The 17,055-nt window shown below is 49.7% G+C and overlaps 1 protein-coding gene across 1 annotated transcript; it reads right to left on the reverse strand.

The window, feature by feature from the left end:
• Positions 1-8,457: 8,457 nt before the first annotated feature.
• On the reverse strand, positions 8,458-16,873 carry LOC113257357 (keratin, type II cytoskeletal 2 oral-like). The gene is made up of 10 exons (XM_048216654.1): positions 16,546-16,873; positions 16,196-16,458; positions 14,896-15,116; positions 13,424-13,484; positions 12,433-12,528; positions 11,672-11,836; positions 11,445-11,570; positions 10,591-10,811; positions 9,244-9,278; positions 8,458-8,825 (listed from the first exon to the last, which is right to left on the reverse strand). Exons 1-10 carry the CDS (start codon positions 16,871-16,873, stop codon positions 8,458-8,460), a joined length of 1,884 nt encoding a protein of 627 aa, XP_048072611.1.
• Positions 16,874-17,055: the final 182 nt, after the last annotated feature.

Here is a 17,055-nt window from a genome sequence, read left to right on the forward strand (position 1 = left end):
TCCCGGGGTCCTGGGATCGAGTCCCACATGGGGCTCCCTGGTCAGTAGAGAGTCTGCTTCTTCCTCTGTCCTTCCATCCCCCGTTCATGCTTGCACGCGCATGTTCTCTCTCTCAAAAATAAAGTCTTTAAAAAAAAAAAAAAGGTTACAATCCACATAAATAGGTTCCCAGTCTTCGTTCTCATGTAACTTGGCTCCTTTCTTTTGGATGTGGTGGATAAACCACGGACAGATCCAATTTGTCCAGAATATGGACAAAGCATTCCTTGCTGTAGAAAGCACACACCCATCTTTTGCAGGCTGAAGTGAATCTCAACCCCTAAGATTCTGTGGGACCCTGGGCCACTGGACAGCAGGTTAAAAGAAGCGGTGGTATTATTACTGTCTTGTTCTAGAAAGACAGTGCCAATCCTGGGTGAGAGGGTGTAGAGGCAGTCCACCTGCAGAGACTAGAGACCGAAGAGTCAGCAAAGAGTTAGAGATCTTTCCCCTCCTCCCCAGATCTCAGAGCTCAGACACAAAACCACCAGGGCTGCCGTGTGCATTTGTGTGGGTTGTGTCCCAGACAAGAGTTCCAAGTCAAGAGTGTGAAAAGGGACCAACATCTAACCCAGACTCTGGTCACCAACCTGTGTGCTGTGGCATGATCTGTGTCCATCCAGAGTGCAGGCACCTTTTACTTTACACAAAGTGCTGTCCTCTGCCCAGACTATGGAGTTGTGTCTGCACAGAGTGGACACCTGTTTCTAATTCACAAAAAGACCAGACAGGTGAAGGAGACCTTGGAACACCAGAGTTGGACATCGTGAGTCTTGGGGCAAAAAGAATCTACTACTGAAACACCTATTCTTCCCTTGTATCCCACTGGTCTTTGGGTCAGTCAAGCCATGTTGTAGTAAAACTGCTTGAGTCCCAGCTCTTAGTTACATGACTTTCATAAGTTGCCTGACATGCTGTGCCTTGGTTTCTGATGAGGTTCTGGAATATCGGTGAGGTTCCGTGGGGTGGAGTCCAGAGCCGACAACCAAGAAAGAATTCTTGGGACGTCTTTGGTGCAAAATGGTGGTTTATTAAAGCACAGGGACAGGGCCCGTGGGCAGAAAGAGCTGCTGCCCCGGGTTGTGAGGGGCGGCTGATTATATCCTTGGGAGCTGTGGAGGTGAGGACAAAGGGGGCGTCCAGAAGGACTGTCATATGCTAAAGAAGAGTCTCAGGATACTGGCTATCTGGTTATTGGCAAGCCAAGGCGGTCCCTCCCTCTAATGAGGCACTAACATGAAGACCATTGGGAGTCTCCCGGAGGAATGATCACAAGTCCTTGTCAATGGGCTTCAGGTTTAAAAGAAATTCCATTTTATTTACATTTCCTTCTGCCTCAGCCTCCTTCAATTTTATGGAGGGGATGGTAGTGTTAGGGCTTCAGGAAACTGAATTATGGGTCTCTGGAAGTTAGGCTATCGATAAGAAAGCTTCTTCCTTGTAAATCACTAGGACAGGTGTCAACTGAGGGAGACCCGGGTCTTGAAGGATTGTGATCTCTGTCAGTTAACTATTTGTTTTCCCTTTCCTTAGCTTTCGGGCAGCCAGGGGTGCCTGAGGAACGTCACGTACATCCCATGGGGGGGGTTGCGGGGTGTCAGTTTCTGCTTTGTCTTCAGCTTGCCTTCTGTTCCCTCATCGGTTCGCATTAATAAGATAAAGTTCACCACGTGATCTACCTCACGGTGCGGTTGTAAGGATCGTCTTGGAGCAGGTCCTGGTGCCTAATAAGCACTCAGTAGGCATTAGGTACAATGACAGAAGATCGCCTCTTGCATACCAACCAAACGTAACGGTCTCTCACCAGGGTCCTCACCCGGTGTGGGTCTGCGTGTTCGCAGGGATGGGGGCGGAGGGCTGTCCTACTGCTGTTTAGTGTGTTAAAAGGAAAACCATGGGCCCCAAAACAGCATCATTTAGGACAAGTCAGCACACCAAGATTTAGTGCCTAACCTAACTGCACTTTTCAACCCCCCTCACCCACCCAGGAATGGAGCCTTTAGCCAGTCAATGAGGAATTTCCTGGTCAATACCAGGAAATTCACTGCTAGACCCCCTTCCACTCCTCTTAGAAAGGTCACCTTGCCTAGACAATGCATTCCTTGCTAATAAATTCTTTTCTCTCTCTCTCTTTTTTTTTAATGCCCTCTCTCTTCCTTGAAAATCCTTTCATTTAGTTCAGTGGATCTCCCGTATACTTACTAGATGAGATGCCGCCCAATTCTTGAATCATTTCATAAAGCCAATCAGATCTTCACATTTACTCAACTGAATTTTGTTTTTTAACAAAGGCTTCTCTGTTTCAAAAAGGCAGGCACGTGGGTGTGAGTGTGTGTGTCTCTGTGTGTGTTGGTGTGTGGTGGGTGAGGCAGGGATTATAGTCAGAAGACTCACACGCAGCAGCCGTGTGTGGGTGGGGAAATTGGGTAGACCCATTCAACTGTTAAATGCGTACTTGGGGTACCTGGGCAGTTGAGCGTCTGACTCTTGACTTCAGCTCAGGTCATGATCTCAGGGTCGTGAGATCAAGGCCCATGTCAGGCTCCACACTGGGTGTGGAGCCTGCTTGGGATTCTTTCCCTCCCTTGGCCCGTCATCTCTCCCTCTTTCTCTCTCTCTCTCAAAAAAAATGTGTACTTAATTCTAACCGAACAGCAATAATTATGCAAAGCTGAAAACAACTGTTAGAAATGCCTCAAGTCCCAGGTTTTCTTTGTACTTCCATCACAAAGGATTACTGTTGGACAGCTAAGACCCTGCATCTTAATTACCACTTTCTCTGGGCAAAGGGTGCATGAAATAAATATATGGGCTTTCAAATGTGGACTGTGTAGGCTTTGACAGAGTAACTGCATCTTTAATAAGGCAGAAGCTGGCTTGAATCTAAACAGTAGCAGGAGAAAGGAGCTCTAATGCATACCTTTGGCAATTGCTCTCCCCAGTTACCAGTAAAAGGCAGATTGGGGGAGGTTAGCCCCAGCAGCCTAGAGGCAGAGAAAATGCTTAGAAGTTTATCTCCACCAGCCAGAGATCAGTTAATAGGAGTCTTGACTTCAAAGACCTGGGGAACCACAGTGGAGTCCGCAGAAACCCAGCTAGGGGGAGGGGAAGGGGAGATATCCAGAATGCACAAACAAGGCAGGAGGTGGGCTGGGTAGACTGACCCAGTTAGCACCTCAGTCCCTGCCCCAGCCACAGCTCATCTTTTCTGAATGTCCCAGGCAAAGTTTACAACTAATCAGACAGCAGCAAGCCAGGGAAGCCCACTCCCCTCCAAGTCCCTGCAGAATTTGTAATGAAATCTTTCGCTTGGTTTAGAGTTTTGGTCCATCAAACCCAATGGCCCACCTGGGTGGAGTTTTTGACTATTTACGAATGTTAATCTACGGTGTTAAAACCCCTGCCCCTATCTTCAGATTTCTGAAACGCCTCTCTTTTCAGCCCACCATGATGGGAAAATTAGAACTAGTCTAGGCTGTGGGAAAAAACTAAAAAATGATGTCTTTTACCCAAAAGCTATGTGTGAAAATCAACTCTTAGTCTTGGGTTTGCAGTTCTTTTATCACTTCTTCTAGTCCTGATGTAGTCCCTCTGCTGCAAAAGAAATCTTTTTTTAATAATCATTTTTGGGGGGAAAAAAAGAAATTTTGCAATGTTTTTAAAGCAGGCTTCACACCCAATGTGAGACTTGATCTCACAATCCTGAGGTCAAGAGTCACATGCTCTACCAACTGAGCCAGCAGGTGCCCCTGAAAAAAAATATTTTTGTAGATGAATCCTCAGACTAATCTGGTTGGTTCAAACTTAGAATTTCTGTGATTACCCACTTAAAGATCTAAGTATTAAATGGCTGTAATTTTTAGCTGTCTGTTCTATGAAGGCAAAAATACTTTGTTCGTTGGAGTTACTATTTCACTGGACAGCAAGGAATGTATGCTGGAAATAGACTGAAGTTATCTTTTTTTATGGCGTGTTAAGTATTTATGCAGATTTGCTTAAAATCCTTTATGTATCAATCAGTTTGACGAGGGAACAGAAGGCAAGCTGAGAACAAAGCGGAAACTGACACCCCACAACCCCCCCCCATGGGATGTACGTGACATTCTTCAGGCACTCCAGGCTGCCCTAAAGGACGAAGAAATAGTTAACCTACAGATACCACAATCCTGCAAGATTTGAGTCTCCCGCAGTTTACAAATGTCTTAGCAATTTACAAATGTCTTAGCAATTTACAAGAACAATACATTTCTATCAATAACCTAGCTTCCGGAAGGGAATGTAGATACAATTAAATGTCTTTATAATCCACAGCCTCCAGGAAGTTCCCAATTATCTTCATGTTAATGCCTTGCTAGAGGGAAAAACAACCTTAACTTGACAACCACAAGGCCTCTGGTGTCCTGTGAGTCCTCTTTAACATATGAAGGAATTTTCTCAACCTCCCTTTTTCCTTACCTCCCCCTACCCCGTTGTATATAATCAGCCACCGCTCACAACCCAGGGCAGCCGCCCTTTCTGCCCAAGGGTCCAGTCCCTGTGCTTTATTTAATAAACCACCATTTTGCAGCAAAGAAGTCTCAAGAATTCTTTCTTTGTTGTCGGCTCCGGACTCCACCCCACTGAACAACCTCACTGATAGCCCACAACCTAGTCAAGTTTGTTAGGTTTGGGGGCTGGGATTAAGAAGAGCTTGGTAAAAATGTGATTCTTCAAGTTCTGCCCTTCCAACTCTGTTTGTTTGGTAGACTATTAATGACCAGAAAATATGTATGTCACACTTCTAGAAAGACGGAAAAAATGCTGTTTAATTCCCAATGTGTACCTTTGTGGGGGGTTTTAAGTAAAAAATGAGAATCTGCACTGAAAAAGAAAATAATGATCTCCATCTCTATTGGTTGTTAAAGGAAAATATTATTTGGTAAGTTGCTTCCCAGCTAGACTGTAAGCTCTGTGAGAGCAGAGATTACACATGTTCTCCACTCTGCTCCTGAGCCCGGCACAACGTCTGGAAAATGAGAGGCGCTCAGTCTAGTTGTTGAATGACTACGGATCAATTTCACAATAGAGGAAGCGAAAAATCAGGCTGTAAGCAGTATGTATTTTTAAGGTCTCCGTCTGTAAAAGATGATACATTTACACGTACCTATCTCGGTGTATGTGCGTGTGTGCAGGGACATGCATACACACAGGAAAACACCATAGGGAGGTGGAATTATAGATCATCTTCTTTTTTTTTTTACTTTCCTAAATTTTATAAATTTTCGTTACAGGTATGTATTGTTTTTATAATCTAGAGAAAGATCTTTAGACAAAGAGGGAAAGAGTAAGGATAAAGAATAAAAGATAGGTGTGCCTGGGTGACTCAGTGGGTTAAGCATCTGACTTGATTTCAGCTCAGGTCATGATCTCAGGGTCATGGGATTGAGCCCGGCGTGAGGCTCCGCTCAGCACAGAGTCTGTTCGAAATTCTCTCTCTCCCTCTCCCTACACCTCTCTCTCTCAAATAAGTAAATCTATAAAAAAAAAAAGGGGGGGGGAAGAAAAGATAAAGGATGGCAAATGAAGAAACAGTTGCTTTTAGGAGACAGGTTGTTTAATCGTAAAGACGTAACTGGTAGGATTTCAAGTTTCAATTTGGGAAGACTCCTGTCACCCCTCTGACCGTTCCATAAAGGTGAAAACCAAGTCTACATAGTCCGGCAGCCTTCAAAAGCGCCGCAGCTCGGTCTTCACATGAGAGATGAATTTGAGGGATTCTTCATGGCTCAGAAAGCTCAGGATTGCAAGCTTCCCATACACTTCGAGATAATCGATTCTCTCCAGCCCCTAGGCTGGCCTCACACGTGATGCCCTCACCTTGGAAGCTTCCCCGCTCCACTAGCACGTGGTTTAGTTCCAGCCTATGTCAAGACCATGAAACATGATGCTAGTGCTAGAATTTTCCTGGGCTTTGGTCTGGATATCTGCTCTATAACCTTGCCCTTCCTCCACGTTTCCCAGACTCTCCTTCCCAGGCCTGCTCCAGGCTTCTTCTCCAACATGCCTCGATCAACCCCCTCTCTCAATTTCAAGCATCCTATAGTCTTTCACTACCTTCTTCCCTAACTTCCTCCACCATCTCTTCTTGCAAGGGCTCATAAGGTGCCAGGCTCTCACTGTCAACTTTCAGCTTCATTCTGCCTTGGGGTGTGACCTATTCCAGGCTGAGGGGAGGGAGGTCCTGCTCTTATGACTCTCTCCATTCTTTCAGTTGACACCCCAAACGTTCCCTGCATACCCCACACGCTGGTCGGGGCCCTGAGACAGCACTCAGGAGCAAGCTCTCCACCCATGGAATGATGGAGAAGAGACTGAGTGGCCATCCCCAAACCCTGCTGCTTCAGTCTGATGAGAGCTGGGTTAGTGCAGTGCAGTCAGCCTCTACCCAGGAAGTTAGGCGACACAAGGAGCAGAGCATCTCGGGTGTCTTCCTAGGGATTGGTGATGCTTCTTGTAATGTCACCAAAAGACCAGTAAGAGCAGCAAACCAGAGTGGCCTTTCTCCCACAGTACCCAGAGTTGTGCCGAAGAGTAAATGGGGAAGGGGGCGACCTCCTGCCAGCAGGCTTTGGAAAAGATAGGCAAGGATTTATTACACTCTCAAGTGTAGGAACTTTAAAATTAGTCTCCTCCAAGGCTTGAGACCAGGGCTAGGGTATTTCAGAAATCAGATGGGGTGAGCGTAGGAGATCAGATCCAGCTCAAGAACGTGGAAGCCAGGTCCTGGCCCTCTTCTCGGCCCATCAGAAAATGTACAGACGACCTCTCATTAGTCCAGCCCTGATCTGACTTCTGGGGTGTGGGGAGATATGTATAATCTACAGTGACTTAAAAACCAGAATTTTACCATGCTCAAAGACATGCAGATGGGATTGGATTGGGGCCTGAGGAAAGGAACAGACACTCCACCGCAGCTCTCAGTTCCCCTGCTTCCTTCAGTGGCTGTCTCATTGTCCCTGTCCCCCCTGGGGTTGGGTTTCAGCTTTCTGGGAACAGCCGGGACATGCCAGTGTAAGAGCAAGCATGCATCTTCCTCGATCCTAATTTTACATCCATCGGGAGTGAAGTCCGCTAGTGGCCCTGCTACTCTCGCTTTCTTACCTGATGAGTGAGTTTGGAAGGAAGAACAGCGCATGCACAGCTCCACCCCTCCGTCTCTTAAGATCTGACTGTTCCTCGCAAACTGATATTCTGCTCTCCTGTCTCCCATGAGGGGCCTTACCACATAGGGAAGGCCATGAGGACCCTATATTGTGTCTGCCCAGGTGGGAAATCTGCCCTAATCCTGAGGTCCTGTATTAGGAAACCCATTCCATCAGGGGTATAAACTATATTCTCTAATACCTGCTTTGCTGGTAATAAAGGCAATACGGGCGCTCCATTTGCTCATTCTTTCGTCTTATTTTTTAATTGGCTCAGAACCTGGTCAGGGAAAAGAAGGTGTTATGCCTTGACCCCTCCAGACTCCAAGAGCTGTGCTTGCAGTAAGGGAACTTGCTGTGTCTGGCTGGTATGAGGGTTGGAGAAAAGGAGCCGCAGTCCCAGCAGAATCTGTTCCCTTGACGAACCACAACACCTTCTTTTTCCAAGACTGGACCCCAGAGGCCTGCTCAGAGGCAGGGAGGATGGATGGGAAGACCTCCTTGGGAGTGCGGGTCCTCACTTAAGCAACATAAGTACTCTTGGGCAGACCTATCACAAGAATCTGGCCAAATGGATAAAGGAGAAGCCAAGACTATGGAGTCTCCTTTATACCCACAAGTGAACTTCTAGAAGACCACCACCCACACCTGATTTCTCACCACTCTTGGACCTCAGCTTATTCTATGACCCCTTGAATGAAAGCCAAACACCAGAATGTGAAATACAGTGCAATTTATTGAGAAAAGAAAGTGCAACACAATCATCACCAGAGGATCCAGAGCTGGGGGAATTAAAGGGGCAGAGGTGAGTTAGGACATGATGCCCAGAGGTGGGGACGGCACCCTGAGAACCAACAGTCCAGAGAACTTGACCATTCACCCTCTAGCATCCCCCTCCTCAACAGGGCTGAAACACGGCTGCTTCAGACCATCAACTCCCAGTGAGAGAGGGAGATGGGCCAGCGTGGGAACAGGCCAGGCTGGGAAGGCCCACCGTAGTTTGGGCTCAGGTACTGGTACCGTCGTCAGGGACGTCGTCATCTGGGATTAGCAGCTGGACCTCCCTGGCCTAGGAGAGATCTTGGGGATGGAGGAGCCAAGAAGTTCAGCCCCTTCTCCGGGGAACTCGAAGAAAAGCAAGGTTGGGGTTGGCAATTGTGGACGCCAAGCAGAGTGGGAAGTGCAGGGGGCAGGCTGAGAGGGACGCGGGCGGGCATGGACACTTAGCCCCGGACGGTCACTTGGAGCAGTGCTGGCCCGAGCTGGTGGTCTGGGAGAAGCGGATGCCGATGCTGCCTCCGCTGCCAGACCGATAGCCGCTGCTTGCTGAGGTCTGGATGCCGCCGGAGCCAGAGCCAATTCCGCTCTGACTCACCGAGCTGCTGCCACTGCTGCCGCTCTGGTAGCCCCCACCGCGGCCACCACTGACCCCGTAGCCGCTGCTGCCGCTGCCACTGCTGCCGCTGACCCCTCCGTAGCCCCCACTACTGCCTCTGCTGCTGCTGCTGCTGCCGCCGCCTCTGTAGCCACCGCTGCTGCCGCCGCTGAACCCTCCACGGCTGCCACCAGAGCCGCCGCTGGTGCTGGTGACGTTGCTGACCACCGCTGTGGAGAACAGGCACTGCGTTCAGGCAAAGGCCCGGGTCGGGATCGCAACTCTACCTGCTTGGCTGTGCAAATGTCAGAAAGGTGCTCAGCTTCCCTGAGGCCTCAGCTGGGGAATGATAAGAGTGAGCCTGGCCCTCCGGTGTCCCCCGAGAACAGGAGCCGGCAGCATCCACAGAAGTTTCTGGTTCTCCAGCCTAGGGAACTCCCCAAGACCACAGGCATTTTAGCTTTGGCCTCAGAGTTTCCCTGCTTATGCTAGCGGGGGAGAGTGTGGCCACGGCCAAAGACTCTAGCACTGTTTGGTGGCCTGGCCTGCTGGCATGGGTCAAGCTCTCCCGCTGCGGGTCAGGCAGTCAGGATGTTTCTGGTCACCCTTTTTGCATCCCAGGGAGAAAGTTTTTGAAGGGCTACTTACAAATGCTCACAGCGCTCTGACACTCTCCAGACATCCTAAAAAGGAAGAGAAGGAGATGTGGATTGTTTCTGCCATGAGTCATTAGCCAACAGCTGAGGGTTCATAACCTTGGGAGCCACGCCTCCCTATTTCCCTACGAGGGGTCAAGCCCCCAGGGGAAGAAAGGCTATTCCAAGTGCCTCCATGACCCCATCCCGCCAGGGAAAGAGGCTGCTTGGGGGGAATTGAGGTGTTCAGGAGCTTCTCCAGCCACCCTCCATTTCTCCATCTGTCCATCCTCGTTCCTTCGTTTCCAGACCATTCGTTCCAGGCCAACTGCTCAACACCCCTCTCCCAGTTGGTTAGCCCTTCGGTGGTTCAGATGGGTAACATGTGAGAGGGGCTGACACTCAACACATGAGGAGTTTGAAAATGTCCTGCCCACACGACTCATCGTCCTACGCCTCGTTCTTGTTCATGGAGCAGGCGTGTCCACGTACCTGAGCAGACAGGGAGCATGTCTGCGCACCTTGCCAGTGTGGGCCCCACTGTTGTCGACCACTCCGTCCTCATCCCACCATTCCCAGTACACATAGCACCATCATCCCTCCCACTCCGTTTCATAGAGACTGATAAAAAATCCTTAAGGTTCCTTCTCACACCTGAGTTCTGCTTCCTCCATCAGATTGGGAGCTGCCTGAGGACAGAGGCTAAACGTAGGATGCATAGAGCAGCTAGTCAGTAGAAAGATCTCTCAATCCTTGACGGTCCTTTGGCATCTGATATCCACTCGCTAAGCCCTTACCTGCTTCTTGCTACTGTGCTATATCCCCAGAGTATGTGTGCGTCAGCCACTTTCCCTGTGGACTCGGCCCCAGGAGTGGAGGGCCAGGACTGTCTATACTGTGCTGTCCAATAAGGTAACTGCTAGCCCCATGAAGCTAGCTAAATTTATTAGAATTAAATTAAAATAAGTGTAAAACTCAGTTCCTGTGTGGCGCTAGCCACATTTCAGTACTCGAGTGACTAATAACTACCGTATTGGACAGCATAGAACATCATCTCAGAACGGTCAGTGGACCGCACTATAACTGTCGTTATAACCCCAAAGCACTTTTCCTTGCTCATTGCCTGTAAGGGGGGGTCAGTAGAGCTAGGCAATACAACGCTGTTGGCCACGGTAGATTGGAGAATTGGATGATCTTGATTGACCAAACAAGGGGCGTGCTCGAATGCCAAATTCTGTCATTCAGAAGATTCCTTACCCTTTGTCTGGGTTGTCCTCTCCAATCATCTTGCTCTCTTTCTTTGTTATCAAAGGTCACTCTAAAATCCTACCTGGAGAATGCTGACCCCACAGCAGCCCACCTGCACTCCTCGCCCTCCAGCAGCTTGCGGTAGGTGGCGATCTCCACGTCCAGGGCCAGCTTCACGTTCATCAACTCCTGGTACTCTTTCAGCAGCCGGGCCAGGTCATCCTTGGCCTTCTGGAGGGCAGTCTGCAAGCCTTGGAGCTTGGCGTTGGCGTCCTTGAGGGCCAGCTCCCCACGCTGCTCAGCTTCAGCAATGGCCGCCTGCAGGTTGGCATTCTAGGGCAGGGAGAGGGAGGAGACCAATTAGCAGAGTGACCAAGAAACAAACAGCTGATCTTTCCTGAAAGTTCTCTTCCCCGTTCCACATCCCTCCATCCCCTTCCTTAGAAATCACAAGGGTACATGCCCAGAAAACAGAATTCCATTTTACAGTTGGTCAATTTATCTTTGGTCCATTGAAATTAACTCATGTCTCATCAAGAAAAGGAAGACTGCTTTACTGGTAAAGGTAATAGTGGTCTAGTAACTGGTTCTTTTTTGCAAGACTGTGAAAAACTCCCTTACCTAATAAATCACTTTATTTCAGTGATACAAATTAGCCATTGAGGTTATGTGAAGCGCATAATAGTTCACTGAAGGCAGATTCTACTGAAACCGAGTGTTTAAGGCGATCCCTACAGTCGCAAGATTTGCTGGGAAAGCCAGAATGAGCAACCATCTCTCCTTAGGGAGCTTTCCAAGAAGCTCAGATTCGAGGAGGAATCTCAGGGAGAATGGACTCTCCCAGCTATACCACATGTGACACCATGAAAGGACAGAGAGAGCGTGTGGCAGAGACACAGCTGTTGTTTCTCTTTCTCTCCAGGGCCCAGAAGACCCCCAGGATCTCTCCTTTAGGTACAGACCCACCTGCTTCTTAACATTCTCAATCTCGGCCCGCAGCCTCTGGATCACCCTGTTGAGCTCCATGATCTCACTCTTAGTGCTCTTCAGGTCATCCCCGTGCCTGCCAGCAGTGGTCTGCAGCTCCCCAAGCTGACAGAGGAGAAACCAATCAACATGGTCTTGTAGTGTTAGAACATTCTTGGTCAGCAAAACTTAAGCCTAGAGTAAGGGAGCAAGGAGAAGGCTCCCACCTTGGTCTGGTACAGGGCCTCGGCCTCCGCCTTGCTTCTCTGGGCGATGTCCTCGTACTGGGCCTTGACCTCGGCGATGATACTGTCCAGGTCCAGGCAGCGGTTGTTGTCCATGGACAGGACCACAGACGTGTCACTGACATGACTCTGCATCTGAGACAGCTCCTATGGGGAACATGGATGGTCATTTTCACCATCCCTTGGTCCCAGAAGATGCTGGGAACGAAGACATCCAAGAATCTTCTGTCAGCAGAAATATCCCAACAATGGGGCCAGGAATGGGACAGTTGGAAAAATAAGCTTGCATTTCAGGCCTGGCTGTAGGCTAAAGGATCCCAGACAACAAAGTTAAAGGAAAAAGTAAATGTGCGAATACAATGAGGTTGTCAGCCTGAGAGTATCAGCCAGTGAGGCCGACTGTGTGGGTTTCCATGGGACTACGGTGGGGGGAGTACCGTGAAGGAGCTAGCTAGGATACTGGTACAGGAGTCAGAGGGAAGGTGTAGAACAACATGGACAGAGAGCAGAGGGAAAACAAAGACAGAGAGGGACCCTGGCCCTATGGCCCATGTCCATGCAGGCTGGGAGAGCTAAGTTAGCATTTCCCGGGTGAGGGCATGGCTGAGTTCTGAGCCCTGTTGCTGCTTTTGGGGGTGTTCTGCCACTTGAATAACCCCTAATGTCCTACTCGGGAAGCATGTCTGAGAAGATGCAGACGAGAAGGCTCTGGAGCTTGGCAAACCGAGGAATCAAGGAATCACCATCTCATAGAGGGTCCTCAAGAAGTTCAGTTCGTCCGTCAGGCTGTCCACCTTGGCCTGCAACTCCACCTTGTTCATGTAGGCCACGTCCACGTCCTGCAGGGTGTGAAGGCAGGACATCAGAAACCCAAAAGAATGACCCACTGTCCCCCAACCACCCACAGCTCTTTCCTAAGCCTTCTTCCTTCCTCTTCGTCCTTCCCCTGCCCTCCTCCTAATTTCCACTCCTCACTTTCCCTTCTAAGTCAAAGTGGTTTTCTTCCCTTTAGTTGCCTTGACCAATTAAACCCCAATGCTTTCACAAAATATGAACCATATTAGCGAGGCATTGGCATAAGTGTAGAAAAATCACATTTATCTAACATGGGACTTTGGGTTTGGGGTACTTAACCAACCTTCCGAATAGAATGAGGCTATTTTTCTCACTACCTCGTCTTTATGATGACTGGTTAAGTCAGCTGCAAGTACTGGAGGATTGCTATTATTAATAACACCCAGGGTGCACTTGTAGCTAAAAACCTTGATTAATGCTACACATAAAACCTTCATTATTGGGGCGCCTGGGTGGCACAGCGGTTAAAGCGTCTGCCTTCGGCTCGGGGCGTGATCCCGGCGTTCCGGGATCGAGCCCCACGTCGGGCTCCTCCTCTGTGAGCCTGCTTCTTCCTCTCCCACTCCCCCTACTTGTGTTCTCTCTCGCTGGCTGTCTCTATCTCTGTCAAATAAATAAATAAAAATCTTTAAAAAAAAAAAAAAAACAAAAAACCTTCATTATTAGTTCGCATTACTAATCAGTTCACTAATCACAGGAACATTGTAAGATGTCTTCCTCACCAACAATGTATTTAGAGCAGCTTCCTTTGTTTCCAAAAACGTAAGGAGAACTGTAGACCCCACACACAGCATAGGGTCCCTATGCCCCAGGGCAGCTGACTCCATGGCGTTAGTGCCCAGAAATGGAGCCTCAACCGGCTCTTCCCAGCTCTCTTACCTTCTTGAGCCCCACAAACTCGTTCTCAGCCGCATTGCGCTTGTTAATCTCATCTTCATACCTGGGACAGAAAGAAGCACGCGTCTGGACAGTGACATTTCAGAAGTAAAAGGAAAAAAATTTAAAAAAAAAAGAGGATTCCAAGCATCAGTGCAGAATCCCCTCACCCAGAGACAGGACCAACTTCATGGGCATGTGGCCTGTGCAGTTCCACAGGGCCTGGGCTCAGAAGGTCCTCACATTCCTTCACTCTAATGCTCTGCTGGCACCATCTTGAAATTCTTCTTTTTTAACAAGGGCCCTGCATTTTCATTTTGCACTGAGCCCCCAGAATTATGTAACCAGTCTGGCTTAGAAGCCGTTCAGAGCTGAGACCGCTGCCTCACCCTTCTCCGCCCCAAGTCCGGGTGACAGGCTGGAGTGTGGGTAGGCAGGATGGGAGAAGACTTCGAGGAGCCCGACTTCTTGCCTGGCTCTGACAGACATCGCGAAGAGCAACGGGTGTATATGAGACCCAGAGAGGTATTTGCTCAGACCGGGTTTTCTGCCTCTGCTCTGTTTCTCTTTCCATTAATTAGAGGTGCTTCTTCTAAGAATTTGGGGTAAGAATAAACTCCTGTCTTCTGAATGCATCAAGTTTATGAGAATCCTGCTTATGAATGACTATAATCTCCCACCAAGGGTCTAGATTTCATGAAGATTGAAAAATGGAATGGTTCCAGGAGAAGAGGTTTCTGAGCAATGGCAATCTGAGTTGCCACTGGATTCCCGGAGCTCAGCCGAGAGCCTAGGTGCCCGGCAGGCTTATGCGGTTGAACCAGAATGGGGTCTCCCCAGAGCAGGTGTGCCCACCCCTGTGGGTCCTGATCCCGGGGATGTCTGGAGCTCCCGCCCCACCTCGAGAGGCCCAATTTGCTTCTCGCAGACCTCCGAGGGCATCCACTACAACCCCAAACATGCAGCAGGAGGCTGATTGAAACTCCAGAGACAGGGTATTGGACGCACTGAAAGAGTGCTTTACAGAGTGCGGCCCTAGACCATCTGGCAGGGACCCCTGGCAGCTACGGGGCATTCGGACTCCTGGGACCTGCCCCACACCTACTGATCCAGAATATCTAGGACCGGAGCACAGGAATATGCATTTCTGACAAGCTTCCAAGGTGAGTCCTATGTACAATAAGTGGAGGGCCAGCTCTCCATCCCAAAGGGCTTTTAACTCTGGGTTGATTCTCTCATCCACCTGGGCCAGTGCAGAAGGGGGTCCCTGGAGCCTGAGATATCTGTCATAATCAGCCACCTTGAAGTCTCCCTCCCCACCTTCTCACCCCCTTCCTCTCGGTCATGCCTCACTCAACAAGTCCATCCAAGAGTATTGGCGGAAGGTACAGCCCGGAACAGTCGAAATCTCAAGTTGGGGCTACACCTCCCTGCTAATCCCCCAGAAGGGGAAACTCCCCAGTTGAGGCCCTCACTTCTTTTTGAAGTCTTCCACGAGGTCCTGCATGTTCTTCAGCTCTCCTTCCAAGTTCCCTCTCTCCCCCAGAGCCAAGTCCAACTGCCTGCGCAGGAAGCTGATGTAGGATTCAAAGAAAGGCTCCAAGTTGTTGGGCCCTGAGCCAGAGCCTGTGGTCTGCTGCTGGAGGAGCTCCCACTTGGTCTCCAGGACCTTGTTCTGCTGTTCCAGGAACCGTACCTGTATCAGGTAAAAAAGGAAAGGAACCAGCCTCTTGAGTTGGGCAAGTGGGGCCACACATCCCAAACAGTGGAAATGTGAAATGAACCCAGTTCTCCAATCTGCAATAGCTTCTGGGTTTTGTTTTGTTTTTTTTAAGTGAGAAGAATGGGAATTTAGACGAGAGAGCTACAATGTGTTGTTTACTCTATACCTACTAATTTCACTTGTTCTATCTCATTTAGTCCTCGCAATGACCTATAAGGGAGGTGTTATTATCCACTTTGTAGATAAGGAAACAGTCTCAAACAGTTTAAGTTGCCCAAACTGACCTGGCTACTAGGTGACCAAGCTGAGAGCCACAGCCAGCACTGCCCTAGTCTACGGGGAGCCTTCAGAACACAAGTACAGATCAGGATAAAGAAAGTTATTTGCAATTGTTTTTTAAGTGAAAATTTTACCTTCCCGCAAGCAGTGAAAACAGTCAACAGGGTCTAACTTTTCCTAAGTTGTTTCATCTTTTCCCTAGTTGTTCCCCCTTTCAGTTACTCAGCTTATGGATGACCTGGGTTTAACTTCAAACCCCAGGCTCATTCCCAGACCTAGCACACCCTTCCCTGCCCCAGCATAGACGGCTCAAATTAATATCGGCTAAAACACAGCACCATTCAGAAGGTAAATCAGTTGCCAGCACTCATCACTGAGAGGCAAAGTTTGCACTGATGCAAATTTGATTACCAGCTAGTTTAGATTATCAAGAAGTTGCCTTTCAAGAGAAATTGAATGTTAGCTATAATAATTTCATGGCTAATGCCCTGTTCTTCAAAGGAGAACAAACATATTTGGACCCTCACTTCGTTTTCTATAGTCCTCTTCCTAGAAGGAAATCAGGGGCTGGGATCCTTTCCCTGTTTCACAGCTGGGAAAACAGGGCCTGAAGAGCCAAAGAGGCATGCCCGCTGTCCTGAGGGCCCAAGGCAGAACTAGGACAAGAAACCAATACCCTTGCCTGTAAGCCTGGCAGATCCCACTGGTGTCTTCCTATACCAACACCCTGGGCAGCCAAAACCCTCCATGGCACCTCTGAGCTTTGCCCTCACCTTGTCGATGAAGGAGGCGAACTTGTTGTTGAGGGTCTTGATCTGCTCCCGCTCCTGGGTCTTGACTTGCCCAATCTGGGGGTCGATCTCCACATTGAGGGGCTGCAGGAGACTCTGGTTGACAGTCACTTCCTGGATTCCCCCAGGGAAGCCACCAGGACCAAAGCCTCCAGGCCCACCAAAGCCACCAGGCCCGCCAAAGCCACCAGCTCCACCAAAGCCACCAGCCCCACCAAAGCCACCAGCCCCTCCAAAGCCACCAGCTCCACCAAAGCCACCAGCCCCTCCAAAGCCACCAGCCCCTCCAAAGCCACCAGCCCCACCAAAGCCACCAGCTCCTCCAAAGCCACCTCCCATTCCTCTGCCACCACCAAAGCCACCACCAAAGCCACCTCCATAGCCACCCCCAAAGCCGCTGCCACAGCTGCTACGCCCTCCCCCAAAGCCACCAGCCCGGGAGCCACCAGCCACGCTGATGGAGATGCTCTTGTTGCCGCCCAGGCCGTAGAGGCTGCGACTGCCAAAGCCGCCCGCTCCACCCCGGAGCCCGCAGGCCCCTCCGCCGGCTCCCCCGGAGCGGGCCACACAGCTCATTCTGCTGCTGCCGGAGACCACGGCGGAGCGGCCCGAGAAGCCCTGGCTGCCGCCCCCAGACGTCCTGCAGACTTGTCTGCTCATGGTGAGAGAGCTGGGAGGTCAGCTAGCAGTCACTTAGCAAGAGCTGAGAGGGGTAAGGCCGAGGATGGGGACAAAGCGGAGGCTGGCCTTTATATACCAAGGAACTAGGCTTGGCACAGGGGAAGGCAAGCAATTAGCTGAGAGTCATCTTGGGTTTGGTTTGCCTCCCAGGCAATAAGTTA

This window comes from Ursus arctos, unplaced genomic scaffold (assembly GCF_023065955.2).
Source record: "Ursus arctos isolate Adak ecotype North America unplaced genomic scaffold, UrsArc2.0 scaffold_26, whole genome shotgun sequence".
Lineage (NCBI taxonomy): Eukaryota > Metazoa > Chordata > Mammalia > Carnivora > Ursidae > Ursus > Ursus arctos.